At 38.8% G+C, this 22036-nt stretch overlaps 1 protein-coding gene across 1 annotated transcript in view; it reads right to left on the bottom strand.

The window, feature by feature from the left end:
• The window catches only part of FBN2 (fibrillin 2), a 230978-nt gene that overhangs the window by 25173 nt on the left and 183769 nt on the right, over positions 1-22036 (bottom strand). Inside the window, exons 37-49 of the mRNA XM_069591633.1 lie at positions 19555-19716; positions 18743-18811; positions 18182-18307; positions 16650-16775; positions 15896-16048; positions 12588-12656; positions 11568-11693; positions 11266-11391; positions 10433-10558; positions 8015-8131; positions 3972-4100; positions 3415-3534; positions 512-637 (exon numbers count right to left, since the gene is read on the bottom strand). Coding sequence (XP_069447734.1) covers positions 512-637; positions 3415-3534; positions 3972-4100; positions 8015-8131; positions 10433-10558; positions 11266-11391; positions 11568-11693; positions 12588-12656; positions 15896-16048; positions 16650-16775; positions 18182-18307; positions 18743-18811; positions 19555-19716 — 1575 coding nt within the window. The remainder of the gene's footprint in view (positions 1-511; positions 638-3414; positions 3535-3971; positions 4101-8014; positions 8132-10432; positions 10559-11265; positions 11392-11567; positions 11694-12587; positions 12657-15895; positions 16049-16649; positions 16776-18181; positions 18308-18742; positions 18812-19554; positions 19717-22036) is intronic.

Raw genomic sequence — 22036 nt, 5'->3', positions numbered from 1 at the left:
AGTTAAAAGATAGGCCTGGAAATTCTTAATTGCTGATGTCATTTGCCAGTTTAAGTTGACCACTCTATAAGATTGCATTTAATTATATATCTTAATAATGTGCTTCGGAAATTTGAGAAATTATGCTCAATGTTAAAATGATATCTATGTCTTCTTTACTCACTGTTACTTTACAGCCTAACAAAATAAACCTACGTAGCTTGCAGTAAGTTACGCCGTATCAGAAGCAACTCCTCACCAATGTATAGAAAAATCTATGCCTCTAACAAAATGAAAATGATGAAATAAGACAACCATTTTTCTTTTAGTATGGAATTTTAAAAAAAAATGTAGAAACAGAGCGAATTAAAAACTGTCCAGTGCGTGTACACTCGGGACCTTATGCTTTAAACTTACAGATAAGAATCTATCAGAGACATATATTGTTAGCGACAAGCACTGCATCATGGCTTCCTGCCTAGCTCTGAAGTTTGAGGGCTGATGATGACAGAGAAATCATTTCAAAACTTACCGAAGCACCTCCGTCCATTATCAGACAATACAAATCCGGGGGGACAGATACACTGGAAGCCCCCAGGAGTATTGGTGCAGGAACCAAAAAGACAGATGTTGGGGTCTTCATCACACTCGTTTATATCTGTAGATCAGCAAGATAATTTACGGATTTAATCAAATCAATACACTGCTTAATATCTGAAAACAACTTGTCCACCTCGTACAGTTCACTAGCCATTGGATATTCAATGTGAAACAATATATTAAATTGTCTATATGATTAATTATCTTTAAAATAAACTGTAATTGCTTCAAAAGTCAAAGGTTATATCCAGTTTCAATGATCGATATGACGCAGACTGCTAAGTCGGTCTCCAGTTCTCTGGACTTGACTCCTAGGAGGTGTCTGTATGTCTGCCTGCAGGCCTGAGGGGACCACGTCCATGTCTCAGGGGCATTGCATCTTCAGCACTGGTCCTCTTCTCTGATGCCCCTTGCCCTCAGCAATCCACACTGGGGAGCTGGAGTCACATTCTTTCCTCTCCTTAATTGTTCAACTTTTATAACCAAGCAATATGTGGCCTCCTCACTTACATTCAAACTCAGCATCAATTGCCACCTTGATCATCACCTCTCCCAACTAGACTGCTGCACTGCCTTCTCCCCTCTCCACACCACCACCAGGGTTTGCTTTCTAAAACACGTACCTATTTGAGAATCTGTGCCTACAGAACCAGGGAGCTTAGACTTGCGATGAGAATTTTATCATTTCCACCTTACCCCAGAATGATTCCTTGAAACAGACAAGGATTCCTTACCAGTGATATCTGGCCCCTTTTCACTGGACGTGCTTATTTAATGGGTGATTATAACTAAATGAATAAACACTACATTATTCAAGGCACATTAGAACCTAAGTTCCACGAGGACATCATGTGTCTCTCTAGATCACTGCTGCACTCTCAGCATGGGTCTAGCTCAGGGCCTGGCACATACTGCGTTCTCAGCTTACACTGGCGGAATTTTAGCGAGTGAGTCATATCACTTCCTTGCTAAAAGAACCTGCACTGCTCTGTGCCGCCTGCAGGACCAAGAGCCATCTTGTGAGCTGGCCACCGATGCCCCTTACCACACTCGTTCTGCCTCTGTTTTCAAGCTGCCTCTCTGTTCCACTTCCCTTTTTGATCAGTCAACGTATCAAACTCAGGGACACCTCACATGTCGCCAATCCTTATGCGAGGCTTCCTGACCCACTCTCCTTTCACCACCACCATCATTATTCACAGCCTCCTACTGTGACCTACATCCTGAACAGACCCCAGTGCAGTGTCTGTCGCACTGGATTGTAAGGGCAGCTTTACAACACGGAGTGATTTACAAAATCTCTTAGGCAGTAAGTGATTTACAAAATCTGTTAGGCAGTAGGTTACCTTACTTACTGGCAGAAGCCGCATTTTTGTATTTCCAGCTTCTAAAACATGCTGCGTGTCCACAGTAATGTCCATGGAATGTCAGGATGGATGTGTGTGTGCGTGTGTGTGCGTGTGTGTGCGTGTGTGTGTGTGCACGCGCGCGCACAGAGTTCATGGTAGGAAGCATTTCATCTAGAAAAACTGGTAGAAGAGAGTCTAGGCTGAAAGACATAGTCTTACAGTGAAGTAAGTTAATTGAAAACACACTTTTAAGACATGTGAAGTAGTGGTGGGTGTTTATCAGTGGATAAAGAAAATAAGATACTCCCAAGGTTAAAAAACATCTAATTGAATCATAGATTGTTTTTTTCACTAAGATAAAAGGTAGCCAAGTCTTTCTGATACAAAGAGACAGACGTATTTTTATTTCTCTCCTAATGGCTCACACACTGCTATTATGCCTATTCCATAAAGAGATGGATCACAGAGATGATGAAGAGTAAGTATCAACAAGGAAGATGAAAGAAAAGATCTTAAACTCTTCAAGAAAGTTTTTGTTAAGATGCTTCCAGTGTTATTATTTTTAAATATTAAAAACACTAGAAAATCTTACAATGAACTATACAAATCAGACAAAAATGGGGAAAAGATATAAACACCAAATTAGAATGACTAAGGATACCCATTATTTGTAATTATATGATCTGAAAAATAATTAATTTACTATGTAAACTGTTTCCTTAGGTTCTGTCTATATAGGTCCCTTAAATGTGAACAAAAGAGCTATACAGAATTTAAGAAACTGAGTAATTCAAAGGTAAAAATCTCTCAGCAATCATTTCACGTTAGAAGAATCACACTAAGATGCTGGTGCTTCTGAATTTCAACAAGACTGTTAAAAATTATTTGTACAAAAGTGAAATAAAGTAACTGTAAAAAGGTCAGTCTTCATCATGCCCCCCAGGCAATTCTGGGACTCACTTTTGATGTGGTTACAAGATTTCTTGTACGCTGGGAGGGTTTCCACAGAGAAACATCTGTTATGACAAATGGATTAATATTTTCTGTTTTGACATGCGGCTTTCCCAAGGAAAAAAAAAAGTCTCAGCAGCATTGTCAAGATTTTCTGCTTCACATTTCTAGGACTCTAGACACCTTTAATAGCTGTTTTAAAATTGGTTGCCAAAGATTACAATTTTCGTAGACACTCTTTAAATTCGGTAGAAGGTCTCTATTGACATTTGGAAAAAAGATTAGAGTGCACTGAAAATTCTTTGACTAGTATAAGATTTCTGTTAATGAAAAAATCCCACATCTTCAAATTCTTTATTCCCACCATTCCACCTTCCAATCATTTCTGATGGTTCAATAAAACAGATGTAGGCAGGTAGGCGTTTAACTCCCTGGGTGAGCATGCTTACAGTGGTTTAGATTTAACATATATCCGCAGAGTCTGTACCGGCTCTCATTATCCTAAACGGTTCACGGACTCAAACACCAGCCTTACCGATGCAGTTCTCGCTTTTTACTTCATACCCTGGGGGACAGATACATCTGAAAGACCCCTCCAAATTCTGACAGGTGCCAGGAGAACAAGAGCCGGGCAGGGCAACACACTCATTAGTATCTTTAAAGAGAAACAGGAAAAAAAAAAAATGACTTACAGATGACATCATTGCTGCCAAATGACAGTAACATGAATTCAACTCAAGCCCTCTGATCTGCCAGGTCACTATGGGGAAATATGCCCTCGGGGATTTTTGACACACTGAGGATTACTCATTTGGCAAGAGGCTAATTTTCCTTTGTCTGCTTTAACTGAGACACAGATAGCCTCTAGCTCTGTCCCAATCAAAACACTGCATACAATTCCAAATCTTTGGTTTATACCTTTTACCAAAACTTCCCATGAAACTTATCTTGGTCCATGTACTCAGATGACCAAATGAAATGCAAATGAGTCCCAAAGTTGGTGGTGCTGAGGGTGGGGGGAGTCACATCATTATTTTACAGAACAAAACAACACAAAGACTTTATTTTATTGTTTGTTGTTTCAATACTTACCTATACAGTTCTTGCCATCTGGGGTAAGTTCATAACCTTCATTACATAAACACTTGAAGGAGCCAACTTCATTAAAACACCGTCCGTTTCTACACACCTGACCAAAAAAGGAACTGCACTCATCTATGTCTGTAAGTAAATAAAGAGTTAGCTTTTCAGAGAGCTCTCTTACATATATTTTGTATCACAAGTCACAACTTAAAAAACATATTTATTGGTAGACATTTACAAAAACGCTACATTACAGTCCCTCATCAACAGAGAAAAATGTCTTATATCATAAGTATCAGGTGACTAATAATGTCACATAGACCTCTCCTGTTGGTTTAAGCTTTCCATTCTTTCCAACCAAAAATAGCTCTTTTCTTGGATATAAGAGGACACATGGATTTAACTGGATTGTCCAGTTTGTAGAGAACTGTATCTGGAGATAAACTGACTGTATTCAAAGGACAAATAACAAAGCATATAAAATATAGAAAAATCAATTTTATGAAAAACACTCTAGAATTGCTGCCATGTTTTGCTTACAAAAAACAGAATCTGAAAAAAAATGTTCTTAACTGTTCGGTTTTCAGTTAAGCTTAGGGATGAATAATTTTTTGTTTGTTTACAGATTATACTTCAATCAGAGCCATATCTGTATCTTTCCTTCTCCTCAGCTGTATAAAGGGTCTGAGAAACTATAGACAACAGGGTGGTAGTTGAATAAAATATTCAATCAGGTCTGAATTTTTCACAGTTGAAGAATTTTGAAAAACAAGGAAAATTAAGGAATATATATTGGAATAAAAGAGGAGGTGGGTTTGACTGGTGATGGTTCCATAACAGCAGGAAGCCTGAGTTACTTTCACATTAACTCATGGGATTCTGTGAATTAAGCGATATTCTGTTGGAAAGCACCACTATAGAGTCTGTGTGCTGGGCTTAGTCGCTCAGTCGTGTTCTGACTCTTTGTGTCCCCATGGACTGTAGCCCACCAGGCTCCTCCGTCCATGGGATTCTCCAGGCAAGAATACTGGAGTGGGTCGCCATGCCCTCCTCCAGGGACTCTTTCCAACCCAGGGATCTAACCAAGGTCTTCTGCATTACAGATGGATTCTTTACCATCTGACCTACCAGGAAAGCACTATAGAGTCTGGCACATGGTAAATGAAATATCATTAATGCTTTTTGTTGTATCTTTTACTAACTTCTCCACCAACTACAGGATCTTCTTCCTCCTCCTCCAGTCACTTTCAATTTTTATTTCAATCACTGTCTGTTAGAGGCAAAGACTAAAATTCTGTTTCATGTAGAGAAGACAGTTTTATTTTCCACTGAGAATTTACAGTCCTTCACAGAGATTAAATAGGCTTCTGAGGCTGGTTCAGAAACCTAGTCACCACGCTTTCTTCCTCTGGGAAAAGGCAACCCTGGCTTCAAGAGCTGATTGAAAAGAGTTTTAAGACATAATATGTTACTAAGTTGGAGACTGTCTGTGTTTGAATATAAATCAAGAATGGATTATATGAAATACTTATAATAAACCTGAAACCGTAAGAGGTCTGCCTTTGATACCACCTAAGTGGTAAAAATAACCCCAAACCATAAATCAGTCCCAACAGTTTACTATGATCTGCATAGCCTTTACCCTTGAATCGATTTGACTGATGTAAGTACTAAACCCAGCAGACTGTCTCGTGATTCAGTTCAGTTCAGTTCAGTTCACTTTAGTCACTCAGTCGTGTCCCGACTCTTTGCGACCCCATGAATCGCAGCACACCAGGCCTCCCTGTCCATCACCAACTCCTGGAGTTCACTCAGACTCACGTCCATCAAGTCAGTGATGCCATCCAGCCATCTCATCCTCTGTCGTCCCCTTCTCCTCCTGCCCCCAATCCCTCCCAGCATCAGGCTCTTTTCCAATGAGTCAACTCTTTGCATCAGGTGGCCAAAGTACTGGAGTTTCAGCTTTAGCATCAGTCCTTCCAATGAATACCCAGGACTGATCTCCTTTAGGATGGACTGGTTGGACCTCTTTGCAGTCCAAGGGACTCTCAAGAGTCTTCTCCAACACCACAGTTCAAAAGCATCAATTCTTCGATGCTTAGCTTTCTTCACAGTCCAACACTCACATCCATACATGACCACTGGAAAAACCATAGTCTTGACTAGAAGGACCTTTGTTGGCAAAGTAATATCTCTGCTTTTTAATATGCTATCTAGGTTGGTCATAACTTTCCTTCCAAGGAGTAAGCGTCTTTTAATTTCATGGCTACAAAAGCAATCTTGAGAAAGAAGAATGGAACTGGAGGAATCAACTTGCCTGACTTCAGGCTCTACTACAAAGCCACAGTCATCAAGACAGTATGGTACTGGCACAAAGACAGACATATAGATCAATGGAACAAAATAGAAAGCCCAGAGATAAATCCACACACATATGGACACCTTATCTTTGACAAAGGAGGCAAGAATATACAATGGAGTAAAGACAATCTCTTTAACAAGTGGTGCTGGGAAAACTGGTCAACCACTTGTAAAAGAATGAAACTAGATCACTTCCTAACACCGCACACAAAAATAAACTCAAAATGGATTAAAGATCTAAATGTAAGATCAGAAACTATAAAACTCCTAGAGGACAACATAGGCAAAACACTCTCAGACATAAATCACAGCAGGATCCTCTATGATCCACCTCCCAGAATTCTGGAAATAAAAGCAAAAATGAACAAATGGGATCTAATTAAAATTAAAAGCTTCTGCACAACAAAGGAAAATATAAGCAAGGTGAAAAGACAGCCTTCTGAATGGGAGAAAATAATAGCAAATGAAGCAACTGACAAACAACTAATCTCAAAAATATACAAGCAACTTATGCAGCTCAATTCCAGAAAAATAAACGACCCAATCAAAAAATGGGCCAAAGAACTAAATAGACATTTCTCCAAAGAAGACATACGGATGGCTAACAAACACATGAAAAGATGCTCAACATCACTCATTATTAGAGAAATGCAAATCAAAACCACAATGAGGTACCACTTCACACCAGTCAGAATGGCTGCGATCCAAAAATCTGCAAGCAATAAATGCTGGAGAGGGTGTGGAGAAAAGGGAACCCTCCTACACTGTTGGTGGGAATACAAACTAGTACAGCCACTATGGAGAACAGTGTGGAGATTCCTTAAAAAATTGCAAACAGAACTACATTATGACCCAGCAATCCCACTTCTGGGCATACACACCGAGGAAACCAGAATTGAAAGAGACACATGTACCCCAATGTTCATCGCAGCACTGTTTATAATAGCCAGGACATGGAAACAACCTAGATGTCCATCAGCAGATGAATGGATAAGAAAGCTGTGGTACATATACACAATGGAGTATTACTCAGCCGTTAAAAAGAATTCATTTCAATCAGTTCTGATGAGATGGATGAAACTGGAGCCGATTATACAGAGTGAAGTAAGCCAGAAAGAAAAACACCAATACAGTATACTAACACATATATATGGAATTTAGGAAGATGGCAATGACGACCCTGTATGCAAGACAGGGAAAGAGACACAGATGTGTGTAACAGACTTTTGGACTCGGAGAGGGAGAGGGTGGGATGATTTGGGAGAATGACATTCTAACATGTATACTATCATGTAAGAATTGAATCTCCTGCCAGTCTATGTCTGACACAGGATGCAGCATGCTTGGGGCTGGTGCATGGGGATGTCCCAGAGAGATGTTCTGGGGAGGGAGGTGGGAGGGGGGTTCATGTTTGGGAGCGCATGTAAGAATTAAAGATTTTAAAATTTAAAAAATAAAAAACTAAAAAAAAAAAAAAAATTTCATGGCCACAGTCACCATCTGCAGTGATTTGGGATTACTGGAGGCAATACTGTGACTTCAGTTAACCAGAAGTTAGTCAACGATATTACATATCTTGTGGCACATGCTCGCAATTTGAATAATAAAAATGTATTCATTCTTTGCCTTTATTCTGTGTTTAGGATATTCTGTAGACATGAAAGGGAAGCAGTAAAGCACTGAGTACTTACCCATGCAATCATTATTATGAGTGAGTGCAAAGCCTGGGTAGCAGAGACAGTTATAGGATCCGACGGTGTTTTTACAAGTTCCATTTCCACATGGATGCCGCTCACACTCATCAACATCTACGAAGAAACATTGGCTCAAAGGAGTTCAGTTTTTAACCAGAAAAATGTAGCTTATTAAACTTTTAGATTTTTTTTTTTTAAACTACTGGCTTACTTAGATTTTTCTCATTTAATACTAAGAACCCCCATTTATTTAAGGAAAGTAAGTATGAGGTAGAGAAAACTCAAAGGTAGAAAATTATTAAGAAAAATTGGCACTTAATAACTTACAGCAACATATAAGATTCAGAAAAGAACCGGACTAACAAGCAAGCGAGATTAGCCTACATTTCCTTAGTGAGATTTTTAATGAATAAGTTTGCTTGTCAATTATGAGCAAATAAATCTTTTGAAACACTGAAATAATTTGTTCTATTACGCATTATAAATGCTTCCTCAGAAATTTTCACATCTTAATTTGATCAGCACAACAAAGGTAAACTTTAACTTCCTAAATTTTATGAATCAGTAGACTCTAAATTGAAGAAGTCTATTAGAGTTCAATGTGATTAGCCTTCAAAACCATGGAATTAATATTTAGAAAGGTCACAGACATAGAAAGGGGGAGACTCCCTAGACTATGAATTCCAGGCTGCTAAAACTCTTCCATTGTGAAAAAAAAAGGGGGCTATTACTGTTCCTTTGGAAAGAAGCTTTGTTTAAGAGAGATATTACCAAGGAGTCTAGCTGATTTTCATCATGGGTGAATTGTTAAAACTGAGGACAGATTTTCTCCATATGAATTTCTGAATCATAAATATCACATATATATATATATTTAGCAAATCATATCCTCTTTCTCAGAGAGAGCAGCCAGGCGAAACATATAAGCAAGACATCTCAGACAGTTCATGCAAATAGGGCCACATCCTCCATGTGTCCTTTGCACAAGCGTTCCCTAGAGAACTTTTCCTGCGACCACGGAAGATGTCTGCAGGGGGGATCTCTTAGGAGGCACTGGAAGAATGGAGACATTCTCCAGGGGGTGCTCGTGTACAGATATGCCATGCTGCTGCTGCCGCTAAGTCGCATCAGTTGTGTCCGACTCTGTGCGACCCCATAGACGGCAGCCCACCAGGCTCCCCGTCCCTGGGATTCTCCAGGCAAGAGCACTGGAGTGGGCTGCCATTTCCTCCTCCAATGCATGAAAGTGAAAAGTGAAAGTGAAGTCGCTCAGTCGTGTCTGACTCTTCGCGACCCCGTGCCATAAAGGAAACTAATTCTGCCATTCTGCTGTACTAAAGTCTGTACCATTCAAAAAGATAGTGTATCTCGAACACCAAAAGAGTAGATGTACAACTTCAGCTCGTTCTCCATCGAGAAGTGCTAATTATAAATAGTCAACTTTTAAATTTAATTTTCCTCCCGCAAGTGCAGAGTGCTTCAGTGGATGTGAGCCAGTGGCTGACATCAGTTTAAGGAGTTAAGCTGAGTTCCAAGGTGAGTTCCGAAGTTAAGCTGAGTTCCAAAAGCCCCTCTGCTTTCGAAATCTTACATCAGCTCAGCAAGTACTTACTGAACACAATTATTGCTTAACTAACCATCACATTAGCTACTGTACTGGAGCTTTTCAAAGTTTCACCATCTTTGCTTCTAAAAACTGTTTTTAAGAGTTGAAACACCCAAGCAAGCAGATATATCTCATAGGTTCAGTGATTTGGGCGAAAGCAGCATATGTACATATCTGTGTATGCGTTCATTTCAAACACTGTCACCCTTACTACTGCCTTGCATTCTAGCATTCCAAAAGGCTTTTCTGAGTGGAACTGTGCCTGTGTGCTAAGTTGCTTGAGTCATGCCCAACTCTTTGTGACCCTATGAACTGTGGCCTGCCAGGCTCCTCTGTCCATGGGGATTCTCCAGGCAAGAACCCTGGAGTTGGCTGCCATACCCTCCCTCCAGGGGATCTTCCTGACCCAGGGATCAAACCTGCGTCTCTTATATCTCCTGCCTCGAGAGGCGGGTTCTTTACCACTAGCACCACCTGGGAGGCACCGTGAGTGGGAACAAAGAAGGGTAAATGGAGAGCCAGTACCATGGCGATTTCCAGGTAACGCTGTCTGAAAGCTCAGGTTAATAAGCATGTGAAAGCCATCTGGGAAGAAAGCTGTGACCGCTAAACCCAAGAACACATTGTGGCGCGTCCTGCTTACAAATTTTGCATTGACTAAAACCATAAATAGTTTCACATAGCTCATTTTTTGTTAAGACTGTTTCTGACAGAGACAGGGTAGTTACTTGTGGCGGGTGACCGAATGGTAATCGCTTCTGGAGTCTCAGCTCCATGACACGCCCTGGAAATACTGTTTCCCTGCTTACCCATGCACATCGTCTGGTCCTGAGAAGCCTTAAAACCATTGTGGCAGATGCACTGGTAACTTCCTTGCAAATCCACACACAGGCCATGACTGCACACATTAGGAATTTCTAAACACTCGTTGCGATCTAACACAAAAAAATAAAACACATGTTACACGTATCTGATCTTTATTAAGATTCCTTCATTTTTTCCCCCACAGGCATTGTTTCTATAGCCTGCTAGTAATTATTACAGATAGGCTGAAAACGAACCATAACAAGAGTGGAATAAAAATAAGGCAAGGCTTTAAAGTATACAAGCCTCTTTTTAAAAAATTTTTAAATCACGCAATCTTTTTACACGTTGATTGGTATATCTCAAGGACATTATTTTATTTTAGTTTCAATTCTAGGAAAAATCCATTGAGAGACTTCTTTCCCTAACAAAAGAATCTAAAAGATATGGTAAAATAGATTCAAAATGAATGAATAGATTTACTTGGAAAATCTCAAAATTATATTTGAAAATAGCTTTTTTTGATAGGAGAGCATAGGCAGGTTTTAGTGCAGGAACTAAGTATACAGAATGTGCTCAAAGTAGTGAAAGTGTTGGTCACTCAGCTGCGTCCAACTCTTTGCAATTTCATGGACTGTAGCCAGCCAGGCTTTTCTGTCCATGGAATTCTCCAGGCAAGAATACTGGAGTGGGTTGCCATTCCCTCCTCCAAGGGATCCTCCCTATCTAGAGACTGAACCCAGGTCTCCTGCATTGCAGGCGGATTCTTTATCATCTGAGCTACCACAGAGGCCTACAACGGTGTTCAGTATCAAAGGATGAGTCATTCTCTTCTTACCTACACAGGCTCCGTTGGGTGAAAGTTTGAAACCTGCAGCGCACTCGCACCGGTAGCTGCCTGGACTGTTGATGCAGTCTGCATTTCGCTGGCACAGGTTATCACCGTTGCTGCACTCATCGATATCTGAAAGAGCAACAATTCCATTTTCAAATTCATTATGGCATCAGTGTTACATTCACTTAATCAATTTGGTGATCAACTCCTAAATGCTGTAGTAGAAACAGTAAGTCAGAAAACTTCTAAAAACCAGTTATGTCTGCCGAACTTTCCTGTATAAGGTCACTTATTGCTCAGATTACCTTCGCAGACCAGCAGCAGGTCATTGTAGCTGAATCCCGTAGGGCATTCACAGCGGAAACTGCCAATTTGGTTAATGCACACACCATTTGCACAAATGCCTGGAATCTCTTTACATTCATCAATGTCTGCAATTGAACAGATTTGATCAAATATATGGTTTTGCTTAATGTATTTATCATAAAACACTGAATAATGGCAAACACACTCAGTCTCAAAAATCAATCCTATACTGGTATGAGTGATTTTGTGGTTTATGAAAGCATATAGACTACAAAATATTATTTCCTTTGAACAGTAATGAAAGAATGGAAGTAGCTGATCAAATATATACCAAGTGATACTAGTGTCAATAGAGCAAATGAACTTTCTAGGGAATCAAGCTTCCTCTTAAGTTACCTGTCAGGCTTACCTAATTGCTATTACTCATTTGATAAAGTCAACTGTATTTTCCTAATTTTATGTCCTTTGTTATCTGTGCATTGATAATGGACATTAACAATTATATTGTTCATTTAATCTTTGAGGAAGAAAAGTAGCCTGTGCAAGAGAAAGCACATTCAGAAGAAAGAAATGTATGTAATTAATAATTCTGCAAATTCATAAGTAGATAGGGAGAAGAATACTGTGAAAATACATACAAAACTTAAACATACACCATGAAAACAGACAATAACGGTTAATAAAATAAAGTGGATTACTTAGAATCATGTATTGATAATACAATATTCATAATGAGAAAAACTAAAGCTTTAGCTTATATGTATGAAATCTTGAGGTAGTCACATAACTATGATATCATAACTCAATCACCAGGCTAGCAACCCACTCCAGGCTGATGGACTAATCCCACTATTAATACTTGGTTATCTGTAAACATGCTACTCTTTCTTGTCTAACTATATCAGATCCAAATCCAGAGTATTATCTTTTATGATACTTTAAACTTAAAAAACACTGAACAAATTTTTACAAAATGCTACATATATGTATTAAAAGAAACATAATCTAGAAAAACTCACCAACAGCTTTTCCAGTGTGAATGTCAAAGGTGAATCCAGGAATATTTCCACATATGGTTTTAAAGTCAGCTTTAAAATATAAACAAAGCAAATACACTCTTAAAATTGTCATACTCCTTCAAAATAACACTTTTTATAGTATTACTTTGACAAATATATTTTATATTATTCACAACAAGACACTTTAATTCAATTATATTTATTTGACTGCAATATCAGTTTTTGCATGGAGTGAATGAATCTAAGCATTCTTTTATCATTATCATTATTGCTGTTCTTATCATCATTAAACATTTTACTGCTCGGATACTAGAAAATAAGTAAATCATTATGAGTTCAAAATATCTACTTAAGGCATTTAAGCTCGTTTTATTTTGATACGCAGGGCTTTGAAAATGATCCAACTTATGTAAATTGAAAAACTAGGTTAGTGTACAAATTTAAAAAGGAATTAGAATTGCACAAAGGCATAGGCATGCAAAGATAATTTTGTAGTGGTGAAACATGTTCACAATGAGTAATGAATGAGCCACGACTTTTATCTTTTTTAACATAAACGTCTGTTTGTTGGAATGTGAAATTTGAGGCATCAAAAACAATGTCTCATGGAATAAAACAGAGACTATGAGAGTCACTCAGAGAAGGCAATGGCACGCCACTCCAGTACTCTTGCCTGGAAAATCCCATGGACGGAGGAGCCTGGTGGGCTGCAGTCCCTGGGGTTGCTAAGAGTCGGACATGACTGAGCGACTTCACTTTCATGCACTGGAGAAGGAAATGGCAACCCACTCCAGTGTTCTTGCCTGGAGAATCCCAGGGACGGGGGAGCCTGGTGGGCTGCCGTCTATGGGGTCACACAGAGTTGGACACGACTGAAGCGGCTTAGCAGCAGCAGCAGCAGCATGAGAGTCACTACTACACGTAATTCACCAAACTAACAGGACGTTTTAGGAATTCGAATTTTTAAGTAGCATAAGTCTTTGAGTGCCCACTGCCACACACAGGAATAAAACTCTTGAAACTAGTATCAGGTAATATACAGAAAACTATACTCTAAGTGCCATCTGAGAGTCCAGATTGTTAAGTGGGGAAAACACAATCCCTTCAATAAACAGTGCTGGGAAAACTGATAGCCACTTGCCTAAGGCTGCAACTGGCCACTTTCTGACACCATATAAAAAAATAAAACTCTGAACAGATTGGAGACTTAAATGTGAGACTGAAAACCATAAAACTCCTAGTAGAAAACATAAGCAGGATGCTCTCCAACATTGGTCTTTGCAATCTTTTTTTGAATCTTTCTCTTCAGGCAAGGGAAAAAAAAATAAAAATAAATAAATTGGACTATATCAAACTAAAAAGCTTTTGCACAGTGAAGGAAACCATCTATAGAAGGAAAAGGCAATATACTGAATAGAATGAGATGTCTGCAAATGATATATCCAATGGGGTTAATGTCAAAATATAAAGAATACTCACAACTCAATATAAAAAATGCAAATAATCCAGTTAAAAATGGGCAGATCACTTGAATAGACATTTTTCTAAGGAAAACACCCAGATGGCCAACAGACACATGAAAAGATGCTCAACATCACCGATTATCAGTGAAATGTAAATGAGGTGTCACCTCATACCTGTCAGAATGGCTGTTATCAAAAAGATCACAAATAACAAGTGCTGGTGAAGGTGAGCAGAAATGGCAACTCTTGTGTACTATTGGTAGGAATGTAAACTGGTACCATCACTATGGAAAACAGCATGGAGGTTTCTCACAAAATTAAAATAAAACTGCCATAGTTTGGCAATTCCATCTCTGAGCATCTATCTGAAGAAAACAAAACACTAATTCAAAAAGACATATACATTCCTATGTTTTCTGTAGCATTATTTACAAGGGCCCTAAGTGCCCGCTGATGTGCAAACAGATAAACAAGATGGTATATTGTATGTGTGCGTGTATATATATATTATTACTCAGCCATGTTGTTGAAATCTTGCCGCTTTCAACAACATAGATCAATCTAGAGGGTATTTTGCTAAGTGAGGTAAGTGAGACCAAGAAAGACGAGCAATGTATGATTTCACTTATACATGGAATCTAAAAAGCAGAACGAATAAACAAACAAAACAGAAATAAGAATCTCTGTTATAAAGAAAAGCCTGGTGCCTGCCAGAAGGGAGGGGCGTAGGGGGTAGGGCAAAAATAGATGTGAGGGATTAAGAGGTACATATTTCCAGCTATAATATAAATAAGTCACAGCAAAGTAATGTTCAGCATAAGGAATATAGTCAATAAAATTGTGCGAGGACGTATGGTTACTAGACTTATCGTGGAGATAAATCCATAATGTGTATAAATGTCAAACCACTGTGCTTTAATCCTGAAAGTAATACAATATTATTTATCAATTATACTTCAATACAAAAGAGAAAATCCATTTGCCCATTGAATTTGAGCCACTGAAAACGGCCCTATATATCACTTTCCCGCGTCTCTCTTTAATTTCATTTCATCATGTTAAATGAAATATTTTAATAACTGTACCCTAAATAATACTGTATTTGGTAACAAATGCATAACCATTGTTTCTTATTTGTCCTATCGGTTCAACTGTTAGTATCTACAGCTATTAAGAGTGACCACTTTTCAGGTCATAAAAGAACCTGAGTGGGCAACAATTTTAAGATGATTCTGTTGCTCTTGTCTCCATTACCTTTCAGTTTTTCTTTCAAGAGAGTCTGTGTCTGGAAAAAAATTTTACTGTGTAAAGACCAGTTCTCTTTACTGTCTAAAAATTTCATGTAAGTTTGAGGGAATGGATGTATAAGGAGAACTCTGATACCATGTTGCTTTTACATAAAGTTTGCTCTTCAAATCCTTTTTTTTTTTTTTTGCATGTTTTCCAAGACCAAACTTAATGAGCACGTTGGAATTTAAATAATCACAATTTATCAAAATGACACCTTCTAAGTGTAACACATTGACACAAATAGATTCTCAATAAATACTTCTTTTATGAAGAGAAGTGTAGTTAAAGCAGCATGTTTAAATGGACTGGTGTTATAAAATTCTAACTCTTCAGCAATGGGGCTTATTTTCAGGATCTAGACTTTACTCAAGGGACATCTCAGAAATCAGTGTTTGGACCTTAAAGAGGACTGGCTGCCTGAGAAACCAAGCACGCGAATTCCTGGATCTTTTCAGAACTATGTCTGCGTTTCGCACCTGTGTTTTCACTCTAGTGTTACATGCCTCCCCGTGTCACTGACCTGGCTGCCTGCAGAGGCAGGTGCTGCGTGCTTACCTGTTCCTGGTGTTGGGCACGGTTCACAAGGTTTGTTCCAGGCTTTGCCCACATTGTATGTGCAGCAGCACATCCTCTTTGTCACATTAAAAGGCAACTCATTCTCACAAGTGGTTCCATTATAGCTCCGGTAGCAGAAGCTTTTTCTCATGTCTACATAGAGAAAAACAAAAATGCCAACCCATCCTGCCAGCCAGCAGCTACTAATAAACCCCATACACCTGGAGACACTAAAATGCCTCGACTAACTCTGAAAATTTTCATGGTCATGTGGAAGTATCTTAAAATAATTCTTTAAGTTGAACACAAGTCATTTTTAGTTAAGTGTCTTTCCTGTTTTTAAGTAAGGGATTTTACTTTTAATTCTCTTGGGGGGACAAAGTTAATAGATATTTCTCTATTCAAATGCATTTAATTTAAAAAGCATTACATATTAGATTTTGAATGTTCTCTTATTTGTAAAACAATGTTCAATTTATATGAATGGAAAATAAAAGTATTTAAGAATATATAATTACAACATTTGTTGAAATTTTCTACCTCAGACTCATGCTTTATAACATGTAACTATGTAGCCAAAATATATTAAAAATCTGATACACAGCCATAAGTTTATAAGACTTTGAAATACTTTACTATTCATAGAGATTTAACTTCCAAACTTTCTGAATAATTATGACACGTTTGCCTCCTACATAACTGATGGCCAGGAAGCCAGCAACAGTGACCTCATCACCTTCCGAGCTTTACCTACCCATGCAGTTGTGGCCTCCGTTGACCTGCATGTATTCAGGTGGGCAAATGCAGGTGTAATTGCCCAGGGTGTTGTAGCAGGTCCCAGGCCCACACACACCAGGATGTGCAAAACACTCATCGATATCTACGGGATGCGAGAATATCCATTAATTAGTAAATATTTTCCCCATGAATTTACGGGACTTAAACAACTGAACAAAGCATATGGCTGAGTCCCTCAATTTTAATTTTTATAGAATTCATCTTACTTTTTATTAAATTTAGAATTTAAAGCAATTACATAGGAAACACCCCCAACATGCACTTATGTCACATACAATATGCCCTTCTTCAGAAAAATAAAAATCTAACATTTAAAAATAAAGGTGATCAAAATAAATTAATCCAAAGTGGCAAAAAAATAACTTCAATGGTGCCTATATTTTTAAACTGAAATTTCATACTCTTCAGATGGAATTGCTTTAAAGCTACTTTCCTCTTACGTCACTGAAATCAAATTTTAGTGCCAGTTTTAAATTGAAGGCACTTAGAAATGCCTTTTTCTTTATAGCTCCTTTCAAATTAACACCCGTTCAGAGATTCTAGAAGTAGCACAGTTTCTGGTTATTCTCCTTATTAAAGCATATTTCTTCCAGATGCGCTTATCTAAAATGTTCCAATAGAAAAGTTATAATGGAAATAATTACACTACTTGTTTAATGTTTATTTTTAGAAGCATTCATTCATTCATTCCATAAATAAATACTGAGATTCTACTGTAAGCTAGAACTTATAGCTATAGAGATGAATTGGATGTGCCCCTTGCTTCAAGACGCTCCCAGTCTAGTGGGAAGACCAGGCCCCTCAGGGATGATTACACTGCCACATGAGAAGTGGGGGATGGAACCAAGAAAGGCATCTGCATAACCTTTGAACTGTTTCATATGCTGTTGTTCAACATTAAAAAGTTACTGAAAGTATTAACCTAATGGTCCCACTTCAAACATACATATTTTTCTATATAAAATATAAAGTTAAAATATGAGTTAATAACTTACATTGAATGCTTTCATACTATTTCAGCTCTCTCCCTCTATCATCAACCCATTTACTCAGAGAACAATAATAGTAAATTGCTGCAAATAATCTGTAAATTAATTTAGCTATCATCATAAGGGCTCCCCTGGTGGCTCAGATAGTAAAGAATCTGCCTGCAAGGCAGGAGAACCAGGTTCAATTACTGGGTCAAGAAGAACCTTTGGAGGAGGGCATGGCAGCCCACTCCAGTATTCTTGTCTGGTGAATCCCCGTGGACAGAGGAGTCTGGTCGGCCACAGTCGATGGGGTCACAAAGAGTCAGACACAGCTGAAGTGACTTGGCATGCATGCATCATTATACAACTTAGAAGCACTGACCGAAAAGAAAAAAAACTGTGAACCAGTCTCCTCATATCCCTTGATAAACCTTGAAGATGGACTCTCTTCTCCAGACCTGACCAGTAATTTTGTTTTAAATAGCACTAATAACTTTTAGGTATGAATTCATCTCACCTTCACAGATACGCGTTTCCTCGCTGAGGTAGTAGCCTTGAGGGCACTCACACTGGAAGCTACCGAAAGTGTTAATACAGTTTCCACCCTGGCAGAGTCCTGGTAACTCCTGGCATTCATCAATATCTGCAAAAAGGGAGACAGCTCAGATACTATCATGAAAGACGAGAGCCACTCTGAGGGCTTTCAATTGTGTGGTACTGTAAGACCTGCAGACGTCCATGCGTCCAAGAGAATGCACACTTAACACAGGAGGTTTATTGTGATCATGAATTCCCCCGGCTTAGTCATGGAACTCTGCTATAATCTGAAAAGAGCAATAACTAAATCTAACAATGGTGAAAGTTGGGGATAATTATAAAAAGAGTTTCCCTGCAGAACAATCACACACTACTGCAATGGATCAAGTCTTTCTGACTTACGGATGATTTTTCAGCAAACTGGCAACTGTCTACCTGTAATTTTGCAAAATTATCTTGTCTGGACTGTTCTAACTTTTCTACCAGCTTTTCTCTAAAGTAAGCTCTTGTTTAAATCTGGTGCCATCAGAGGTCTACTCACCTTCTAAGATGATTGTAATGGGGTTAGGTCTGAAGCCTTCACCTCCAGGACACAAAGTGTAATATTCAGCTACAAAATGAGGGAAAGAAAAAGAAATTTGATAACCTGTGTGCAAGCGGCTAAGACAATGAATTAGCACTTAACAACTGCCAAGCTCAAAGCACATATCCTAAAGGGTGTATCTGTGTTTTCCTAGGTGCCTTTTCAAACAGTATCCTTAAAAGTATATTAACATTCTACTTGAAATAAGATCATTACTTCATAAATTACAAAGTAAAATAACAAAACCCATTTGTTTTTAATTAAAGAAAAAACTACTTTCAGAAAATTTATATCAACAACTTTTTTAGGCTAGTAAAATGAAAACTCAAAGATTCAACAATGTTGAGTTTCACCTATGCTCATATCAGGACACACATTTCCATTTAAGATATAACCTGGCTGGACTTGAGGAATACAACGCATCTATGAACCTCAACTAAAACAACTCTGGAAAAGAAGCAGGAATGGCCTTTATCTGTGATACCAGGGAGAACTGATATTATCATCCTTCATAGTGGATTGTGGTTAAAAATTGTTTTCTCTTTTCATCATATCAAGAAAAACAAGAAGAGAGGAATTCAGATTCCTTTTATATGAAGGTTTCTTGGCTGGTTTTAGCATAATCACTGAAAGTAGTCCCGATTCAAAGTTTGGACTCTCACTTCCTCCCCTGTCCCCAGCACCAGAAGAATTCGGCAGCTAGTCTTCAGCTCCCAGAGGGACCTTCAGCTTCAGAGGGACCCTGTCCTCTTCCTCAGCTTCATACTCACTGCTATTGACAGGGGGGCAGGTCTCGCAGGGGTTCCCCCAGGCCTTCCCCAGAGAGCAGCAGCAGGAGGAGCGGCTGACGCCCACCCCAATCTCAGTGTTGCAGGACAGGCTCCCGTCGCCCCGAGGACCAAACTTCAGGTAGCAGTTGCCCACGCGGTTGTCTGCGGAGCAACACGGGAGTTTACAATGGACCTTGCAGTAGTAAGAATGTCATTTTGGAGAACGGTCACTTAAACGATGAAATTCAAATTCTGTCCATTAACTCCCTGCACAAAATCATCACTTGCTTTACAGTTTTTCCAAGTTGTAGGAATTAAATCAATTATAATAATTTCCCGTGTTTAGACATCCATATAGTTCATGGGCTAAAGAGAGTAAGCAATTACTCACCTGGGACATTCTGGACCTTTAATAAAATGAATGCAAAAAAACGTTTCCTAATAATCAATCAGTCTATATCATGAGTTTATCAACAAAGGAAATGAAATCCAGTATCAGTTAAAGCAATGTATCCTATTACAGAAAATGGTGATAATGCAACCTCCTTCCTCTCCTTCCCATAATCTCTATTCTCCTAAAGTTTCGTTTCAATTTGCACATCAAGCTTTGCAAATTTTGGAAGAGTCAGTCTGTAACAAGTTTAGAAAGGATATTTAAGAGAATAAGTGACTCTCAAACTTCTTCTTGTATCTATGAGTACCATCTAGATCACCTCATTAGTTCCATCACCCTAAACATGATCAAATTTGTGGTTCCATCTTTCACCTCTCCCCTGAACTCCAGATCCTTCTTCCAAGTGCCTAGCATTTTATTTCTCCTCTTAGGTATCTAAGCAGAGAAGATAATGGCAACCCACTCCAGTACTCTTGCCTGGAAAATCCCACGGTCGGAGGAGCCTGGGTAGGCTGCAGTCCATGGAGTCGCTAAGAGTCGGACACAACTGACCGACTTCACTTTCACGCATTGGAGAAGGAAATAGCAACCCACTCCAGTATTCTTGCTTGGAGAATCCCAGGGACGGGGAAGCCTGGTAAGCAGCCGTCTATGGGGTTGCACAGAGTCGGACACGACTGAAGCGGCTTAGCAGCAGTAGCAGCAGCAAGTATCTAAGAGCTATTTTAAAGTTACCGTGTCTAAAGTCAAACACTTGATACTCTTGCCTCCACATAAAAAACCTGCTCCAATCCTCTCCCAGGCTTTTTTTGCATTTTCAATAAACAGAAAACTCATTTTTTAAAACTGCTCAGGCTCTAAACTTTGGAGTCAAGCTTTGACTCCTTATTCAATCCAGTTCATAAGATCTGTCATCACTACCTTCAAAATACACCTGGAATCTGATGACTTACCACTGCTTACCACTTACAACATCACTGCAACCTGACTGAGTTCAAGCCACCGTCACCCCTCACCTGGACTACTGCAACCATTTCTAAGTCATCTCCTGACCCACCTACAGTCTATTTTTCCTACCATAGCTTCCTTCAGAAGCATTACCTGGGGTCAGGCCACTTCCCATGGCGTCCCATTTCAAATCAGAGTACAAGCCAAAGTTCTTTACAGTCTACCAAGGAGTCTTCATCTCCAGCTGCACATTATAACCACTTGGGCTGCTTTTCATTCTTTCACTTTCTTTTCTCAATTCTTTTAAGTTTTATTTTTGTTGCCGAATCTCAGGTGCTGACAGAAGTGCTAACTCAAGGTTCTGCTCTTACTAGGCTTGTATTCATTCATTCTCCCTTTCTTTCCTCCCTACCACTCTTTCCCTTTTATCCCTGCTCTCCATCTCCTTCCTCTTCCCCTACTCAAACATTTCAAAGTGCTTAATATTACTTTTTATGGTCTGTGCTGTTGCAACACTTGTATTTTGGTTTTTTTTGTGTGCACATTTTAAATTTCTGTGAATGGTATTTTGTCATTCGCCTCATTCTATCTTTATAACATACTGTCAAGTCCACAGTGCCCAACTGCCGTTCTTTTTTAATCAACCCATTCTCCAAAACTGGTTTCTAAATTCTTGCCACCACAAATAACGAGGCACTGAACATGTTTCCTTATGTTTCTGGATGGGCCTGTGATGATATTACTTTCTTTGATATAAAGAGCCTCAAGAGGAACTGCTGGTTCTCCTCTTAGGAAAACAGTCACTGTTATCTGCCATCTGCATCCAACAAACCTTTTTACTTTTCATATTTGTAAGTAATTTTGAAGATAATTTGCAGAAGAAAAAAGCACAAACAACCTTATTAAAATTTTTAATGGGAATTTAATAACTAACAAATTTTATTCCATATTTTCTTGGTTTGGAAGAAATATATACCTATATAAATATAGGTTTTTCTCATACCTACAGAAAGACAGGTTTTTCTTATACCTATAGAAATACAGGTTTTTTCCCCTTGGTGTTGAAGAATTATATAACTAATGGTATAAATACCATTAATTGCTTGCCTTGTCAACTGTCATGCATGAACCTGAAACATA

The sequence above is a fragment of the Ovis canadensis genome, chromosome 5 (genome assembly GCF_042477335.2).
Source record: "Ovis canadensis isolate MfBH-ARS-UI-01 breed Bighorn chromosome 5, ARS-UI_OviCan_v2, whole genome shotgun sequence".
Lineage (NCBI taxonomy): Eukaryota > Metazoa > Chordata > Mammalia > Artiodactyla > Bovidae > Ovis > Ovis canadensis.
The sequence above is the reverse complement of the archived record's forward strand: the minus strand, read 5'-3'. Positions and strand labels throughout refer to the sequence as shown.